The 8,391-nt window shown below is 36.5% G+C and overlaps 1 protein-coding gene across 1 annotated transcript in view; it reads left to right on the top strand.

Moving 5' to 3' along the window:
* The window catches only part of NEB (nebulin), a gene marked incomplete in the record, with an annotated part of 137,086 nt that overhangs the window by 125,797 nt on the left and 2,898 nt on the right, over positions 1-8,391 (top strand). Inside the window, 6 exon segments of the mRNA XM_072419086.1 lie at positions 2,686-2,778; positions 4,902-5,009; positions 5,472-5,652; positions 5,772-5,864; positions 6,177-6,326; positions 6,609-6,715. Of these exon segments, the coding sequence (XP_072275187.1) occupies positions 2,686-2,778; positions 4,902-5,009; positions 5,472-5,652; positions 5,772-5,864; positions 6,177-6,326; positions 6,609-6,715 (732 nt within the window).

Below are 8,391 nucleotides of genomic sequence, written 5' to 3'. Positions count from 1 at the left end.
TTTGTTCAGAATCTTTTTTTTCTAGGTTTTTCTCCTTTAAAATTGGGTGCGTCTTATAGGCCGGAGCGTCTTATAGTCAGAAAAATACGGTAAATTTTCACTGACACTTTGGCCTTTGAACTTTTAAGTCTCCTCATTTTTCATATAACCCCAGTTACCTCCCCCTACCTAATTCAGCACAATCCTCCCCTTTTCCTGGATACACTTTAAAAATTCTACTTTTTATATATTATCTAACATATATTGCAATATTCTAAGCTATATTTTTCATTCTTGAAAATGTAAGCACAAATTTTTTTTATGTCTCAGACAAATAAATCAAGGGTATATTTGCAAGCACTTTACATAGAGATCTATTCAGTAATATGGGCAATACTTCTATTGAGCAGGTTGCTATTTGGGTATTTCCCAGTTACAAAATAATAATTAATAATATTATTACAACATATTAAAGCAAAATGACAGACAGATACAGACAGTGACACAGGAGGAGGTGAGGACCCTGCCCAGAAGAGTTTTAAACAGTATGGGGATGTAGCACTCAATAGGAGGGGATATGGAATGGTTGCTTTAAATGAGCAATAAGTAGAAGCAAGCTGAATAGAATAAGGAAGAGAGTTACAGACAGTGGGGTCAGCCCTAAACAAGTCTTGGAGCTGTAGGAAGTCATTAGTATCTTACTTACCTGTGACTGGGGGACATCAATAGCATTGGGAGGCCCATAGGTATTTACCTTGCCAAAAAGGTAGCCAAGGTAAACTTCAGTCTGGATTTGGAAATTAAAAATCAAAAAGTATGAATTTGGTCAAAGAGTAAATTTATATATCCTGTAATTTGGTTTCATCCTGTAAATCTGGTTGCACCAGAAGTGTAATCACATCACAGGACATACATTTACATAGACCTAAGACCTTTATACTTGACTTAGTTAATAGCTTTTAAGTATCTTAAAGAATGTTTGCCCCTCTAGGTGTCAGTTTTTAGGTACATTTAATAATTTGATGTATATTTCAGTCAAACATGTTAAGTTTATCCTAAAAAGAATGCTACATTCACCAGTAAAAATTACAACATTCACACAGCAAATTGTTTATAAATATACTCCTAAATGTCTGCTTCCTAGTTCCAGAACTTGCACATTTTTCTTCAAAATTATTAGGTAAAAATACATTTTCTTACCACTGTTTTTTTAAAGTTCAAAATTTTTTTTATATTCAAAATATAACATCAAAAAATGTTATATTTATATATAATAATAATTATATTAAATGGTATATTATTTTTCTATTTAGTGCCACATCATTCTACCCCTTTCTATTAACCTAGGTAATCAATTAAACATTCCTACTCATTTCCTTTGAACACTGTTTCCTCTTACCCTTTATGTTTTGACAATTTAACAGCTATTCTGTTAATCCCAATGCATTCCAACTCCACCTTCAAATTTTTTTAACCATATTTCCTCTGATTCCAAAAATGAATCCAATTTTTTAACCTTTTAATAACATAAAATGTTTTGAAACCCTTAACATAATCCACGTTTGCCATATGTTTGAACTGTAATTCTTCACCATTTTTTACTGTTAAAACAATATATTATTATATATTGTGTAGCATTTATCTGCAATGACTATCTAAGTATTTATGTTTAAATAATTTGGAAAATGTGTTTAGGTTCTAATAAGCTTACCTGATATACAAAAACCCTAAAATAATATATAAAATGTCTCATCATCTTTCTTTTTATAATCCTACTCTTGGTCAAGTTAAAATATTTGACTTTCACAAGACTCCCAGTTCGATTTCCTCTAATAAATATTTTCATATTTTCAAAACATACTTATACTGTTTTTTTAGATATATATTTGACCGTTCATAGCTTCCCTTTCACATCTTTGCCTGCATTCCACAACTATCCAAAAAAAGTAGTCTGTAATATCAGCCTGTATAAAAGGCAACTGGATCTGTATAGCACACAATGGGAATATTGTAGTAAAGTACTAAAGGCTGATCTCAGCAAAATTAATTTTCTTGCAAAGCAATTTTTACCTAGCTTACTGAAAGAAGTGAAGGACTTTGGCCACCCAAACATGTGCAAAATAAAGCATATTTTTTTACATTCCTTTGCAATTGATTTGGTATTCTTCGCAAAATACTTTCTTTGCACTAAGCTGAGAAAATTAGTACTTTGCAGAATGGTAATTTATTTTGTTGAACTTTATTAGTAATTCAACACCCTCTCAAATGTGATCATGACATTTATCAAATTAATCTTAATCTTAATTTAAATGATTTTAATAGTTATACTGTTTTAAAATTAATCAGCATCTATTGAGCAGGGTTCAAAGTTCCTATTTTTAATCAAACTTCTACTTTTTTTTTAAGAATGGACTTGTGGAAAGATGGTTGACAAGCCAGGTCCTTTGTTCTGCTAAATTCAAATGATATTCTGTAGATCACCAATTCTGCAGTTTTTTTTCTGAACAATGAAATTATTGATACTGTGATAATGGCAGCAATGTTATTTTGCAGCAAACATATGTATTTCTGACAATGCTTGAAGCCTAACAATAATTTCCCAAACAACCTTGGATCTGCGGTGTTATATGAACCTAAACAGTAACACTAGCAATATTTAATGCTTGTATGTATAGTGATATATGAATGCTTCTTTGTACACTGTAGGTATCATATAAAGAAAATATGGGAAAAGCCACACCTGCACCTGTAACTCCCGAGATGGAGCGTGTTAAACGCAACCAAGAAAACATTAGCTCGGTACTTTGCGTAACCTGACCGAGGAGTTCAACCCTAAATGATAATACTGTTAATATTTAATATGTGCAGTGTATGCCTTTGTTGATCTAATTACAATAGCTGGATAATATTTTCACACTAAAACACAATCATTAAAAAAGAATAACAGTTAACTTTTATAAGTATAAAAACTGAAATGTAACATTCTTTTTCTATTAAAAATATAACATTTAAAAACTAGAACATTAATGAATAATAGATAAATGAATAATAGATCCATCAACCCTTCTTGATTCATTGTCACTGAATATATTTCCCTCAAACTATTGCTTGTATATTCCCCAAAGAAGCAGCAATTATTACAGTCTGCAAAACAAGTTGGGAACTTCAAACAGTGACAATGAGTCAAGAAAGATTGATGGATCCATAACATATAACATTAGACAACACATATAAATAATCCAAAAATCTGACATAACTGAAGGATATATATAATCTCCTATCTGTTTCACAAACTCAATGTGATATATATTGTTACTGTTGAGATATATCTTTCAAGTTGCTTGTTTTCATGGACAAACAAAACTGTTTGCCAATAAAATACCAGCTTCTACCTCGGTCATGATATTAGGATGTGGCACCCCTTTAGATGTTCTAGTCCTCAAAGGACCTAATTTATACTTGGATATAATTACCATCAGACACCTCCTATGAAATGGTCTGGGACAAACTTGTCCTAGGAGTGCCCGACTCCACCTCTCAACTTCATTACCATGTACATGAAGACATAATGAAGGCACCTGTTTATGAAAGGTTTAGGGTGGTCAGATCATGTCACTTTGACCAGTTTGTAAATATAAGGATGTTTCGGCAAACTCCGGCCTTTAGGCCAGGTATGGTCTTCCCGGCCTCCGGTGCTACCTCCCTGCTGTCGCTCCTCTATTTAACGCGGCCCTGGTGGTGGGCGGAGCCATTAGGGCAGGACTCCCCAATGTACTCCCGCCCACCCCATAAATGACCTAGTGGCCATAAAAGTTTGCCGACCCCTGATCCAGAACATGGTGGGGAGTGACCTTGGCCTAGTACAGGGATGGGCAAATTTTTTTAGTCAGGGGACACAATCTCAAATAAAATTTGACAGAGGGGCTGGGCCAATGGGGGAGTGGGCGGGGTTATGCCCCTATGACGCCACTGAACGTGGCGTCATGATAGAATAACCCAGCCCACTCTTCCATCGCAGATCCGAGCCTGTGATGGGAGAGTGGGTGGGTTGTGTGCAGGAACACAGCCTGCCCACCTCCATGAGCCGGAATACCATTGGGTGACGTGTTCCGTGGCTCTGCCCCCCCCCCCCACCGAGGTCCTTTCTCCTGACCCTGCTCGGGGTGGCACCGGCAAGAGCCGCAGACCACCCAAAGGGCCAGAGAAACATCTATACTAGGCCGTATACGGCCCGCGTGCCGTAGTTTACCCATGTCTGGTCTAGTAGAAGGGAAGTTCAGAGTTACAACACCATACCAAATACCGCATGAGTAATACATAATGGAAACAGACTTCTAGAAGTGTTAGCAAGTCAGTCAACAGACAGTAAATATAAGACATACTTGGAAGAAACATAAAGGGTAATCCCAGTTTTTAAAAAGGCAGACTCTGTGGACCACTTGGACTTTCTGACGTATGTCTTCTATTTTCTAATATTATGGCAAAGTAACCTTCAAAAAACTCCCTGCAAAACAAATTGGACAAACACAATTGCTGTAACCATTACAGTATAAATGTCATATCTCTTGTTTAGTATTACATTACAAACAAGACTAAAATAAATATATTCCTAGAGTAACCTTAAATCGGGGTGCTAAATGAGAGGAGGGAAAACTACAACAATTTATTGTTTTCTTTTTTTTTTTCAATTAACTCTTTTTATTTAACAACGTAAATTCTAAATCTTTAACTCATTTAAAGGTTTCAGTCTTCTGATGATCAGGTAAGAATTTTATCAGTGTCCTGACCCCAGTGGCTTGTGCTGTAGTTACTGACAGTTTGTTGCAAGTAATAAAATTACCGCTTGTAATAACAACTCCTACTTGCCGGATAGAAAACCGAGCCTTGTGCAGTTCAATCACTATTTTTTTCTTTGCACTCAGGTTCTATATTCCGATCAGTTCCGTAAGCAGATACAAGGCAGAGCTGCCTACGTGATGGATACACCTGAAATGAGACGCGTTCGTGAAACTCAGCGCCACATCTCAACGGTAATACTGAATGCAAATGATGTTTTTATGTCCATTACTGAAATTTATACAGCTCTGCAAAACAGCTTTTCTTTCAAGGGAAATGATGCACAAAATAGTTTTAGCAAGTTCTATAGATTGCTTTAAGAAAAAGATGGATGTAACTTTAAAGTAAACAAAACAGAATCTATTTGTCTCAGGGAATCAGGCAGAATTTTTTCCCCTGTTGGAGCAAATTGAACCCTGCTTTAAATCTCTAAAGGGTTTTATCTGGGATATGGGATAAGAATACATGCAGCAAGCCTACTTTGCATCTGGCACTGAATAACAGCTTCAAGCCGCAAACTATGGCTGACAGCTATAGCTCAGGATTATATGATTCTGAATAAAGGTTTTTTCTTTTTATGGTTATTTCCCCAGTGGTTGAAAGTGTACTATGACTGTGACTATGTAATTATATTTATAACTTTTATTTTTGTCTAGGTGAAATACCATGAAGACTTTGAAAAACAGAAGGGAATGTTTACTCCTGTGGTCACTGACCCAATAACAGAAAGAGTCAAGAAAAACACCATTGACTTGAGTGACATTAACTACAGAGGAATCCAGAGGAAGGTTGTGGAAATTGAACGCAAAAGAATTGAACAGGATCAGGATGTCTCAGGTACTTGATAACATCTAAAGTTTATCTGTTTAGAATTTTGGGACCAGTGTCTTTAAAGTTCCAGCATATATGACAATACATGTTCCATGCAGATTGTGACATTGCTTTGTTCCATGCAGATCTTAAAGTGTGGCGTACAAATCCTGGATCAGTGTTTGACTATGACCCAGCAGAGGATAACATACAATCAAGAAGCTTACACATGCTTTCAGGTTTGTACTTTTCTATAGTTCATTGCTTTCTTAATTTGGAACTTTGAACCACTCCCTAACTTAAAGACTCAGTTAAAAAAAAAATTAGGATTATAGTACATTGGAAGATAGAAATATTAAAGCATGATATTAACTTTAAAATTTGAGAGACACATTTCTGTAATAAATATTTATTTTTATATATATATACACATATATATATATATATATATATATATACATACATACACACACCAAAAAAGCCTTATCTGCCCTGAAAAAGACTTCCTTTATGATACAGAAAAGGTAATTTAAATATTTTTTTTTATTTAGTTCAAGCTCGTCGCAGCCGTGAACACTCCCGTTCTGCTAGTGCTCTGAGCCTGAGTGCCGGGGATGAGAAATCTGAACTCTCTGAGGCTGCTGACCATCACCATTCCTACTATAGCAACGGAGGTCTATTTACCACCACCACTGTAACAGGTATGTGACTATCAGTGACCACAACATTTTCATAGTTATAGTGCCACCACTGAGCACTTACCACTATCATTGTTGTTTCAAAATACTTATAGGCCACAAGGAAAGTTCACAAATACTGTTTTACCAAGGTAAGAATACATTGCACAAGAACTATAGCAATCTGCTCAGCAAGCCTACTTAGCATCTGGCGCTGAATAACAGCTTTAAGCCGCAAACTAAGGCTGACAGCTATAGTTTAGGATTTTTTGGTTCGGAATAAAGGTTTTTCTTTTTATATTTTAGGCTACAAGCAAGCAAAAACTACTGAGCTTCCACAACAGAGGTCTTCTTCTGTGGCAACGCAACAAACAACTGCTTCATCTGTGCCATCACACCCATCCACTACTGGAGTAAGTAGTTCATAATTGCATTACCTACATACATTTTAGGTAATGTTTCCACTCACATTTTTCTTAAAGCAAAACCTGACTAACTTGTGAAAAGCCCTTGATCCATCCATAAACTGAGCCCAGTGAGCACAAACTGGGGCCTCTTCGTTCCATCAAGCACTGCCATCTACATTCTTCTGTCTTGGTTCTTCCTCAAGTCACCCAAGAGGCGGGGGATCGGGTGTCTTCCTCCAAATGTAAAAAAAGGAGTCACTATCTTACTGCGCATGCGTGAGATCAAGCACTTTTTAAGAGGGAAACCCCTTGATGACACATGCCCAATTTTGGGCTAGTGCAGAAGGAGCAGTGCACAGCCTCCTGGGATATTTGACACAAGTATCCCAAGAGGCACTGGGTTTCCTATTCAGGCTTTACTGGCACTCAACTAGAGATGGAAGAGAAGAGTAGGTCCCCCAAAAAAGTTAAAACAATTTAAAAAAAAAAAAAACACATTTTTTCCATTATATAAAAGGAAATGCCACCCTTTTACGTAACTTTATAAAGGTCCACTTTAAGTTGGACAAATTTTAATTCTGCTGGCTCACAGACTTGTAGCAGAAAGACTATCCTTGATGATAAACACCATGGAATATTCCCCATGTTGTTCTTCTTTTCTTTTACAAATGGACTGCCTTGAATATAACTTGAAGGCTAATGTCAAACTTGCCCCAACAGGATTGCTAAAATGTGCAGCGAAAACACTCATCTACTTTGTATGTCTCACCAGCCCTCTGCTAAAAACACTGCAGAATAAAAATTGCTATAGAGAGAGACCAGCAAATGACTCATTTTGGGATTGAAGGAGCAAAGCCGTGCACTCCATAGCTTTTCTGCTGTTGGTGAATTCTCGCTAGCAGCAGGATCATAAGCATGACAATGACCTAACAAATTCAACACTGAGATGATGAATAGAAGAATGGGGGTAATGTGGCTGGTTGCAAAATAAATCAGTTTCTACCTAATAGTCACGTTTAGAAGTGGCTTTTATCATTACACTCTCAAAATACAAACCTCAATTTTATTTTACTAATAGATCTTAGTAGAGTGATGAAAATTATGTTTTTCTTTTGCTAGTAGTACAGCTATGTTATTTACCTGTTGATCCCTCCAGTTTCATTTTGTTTCCTGTACGAGAGTGACAACATTACCAAAGCTTCCAAATGCAGCATTAGTATTTTCATTTTTGTGTGCAGTCCCGCTGGGGAACCATAGGCACCTATGTGATGCACAATGTGCATGGTAGTATACCACCCAGCAGACCATGAATGACAGGGACTCCCGAAGAAAGAATGCAGTCAACATGCTAGTGCCAGTGCTCAGTAGAGCAGATCTGCAAAGGTGCATTGTGCTTCTCTAAACTTAGAGTCCCACACCCTGTAGTAAAGGATTAAAGTAAAAAACAAATGAATTAAAGCAGATTTTTTATAGCAATATCTACCTTTGTGCTTCATAATAAGTTGTGTTTTATACAGTACACAAATAATAATGCTAGCATACTTGCTTTAACCCCCTAACCGCTAAGCCCGTAATTTCTCGCACTAAATATTTTTGCTCTTTTGGTTAACCCCGTATTTTTTCGCCTACACTAAAATCCCCACTTACCTGGTCCCGCTGTGCTAATCCAGCGTCGGTTCCGT

This window comes from Pyxicephalus adspersus, chromosome 7 (assembly GCF_032062135.1).
Source record: "Pyxicephalus adspersus chromosome 7, UCB_Pads_2.0, whole genome shotgun sequence".
NCBI classification, from domain to species: Eukaryota; Metazoa; Chordata; class Amphibia; order Anura; family Pyxicephalidae; genus Pyxicephalus; species Pyxicephalus adspersus.
This window is presented reverse-complemented; position numbering and strand designations above follow the sequence as displayed.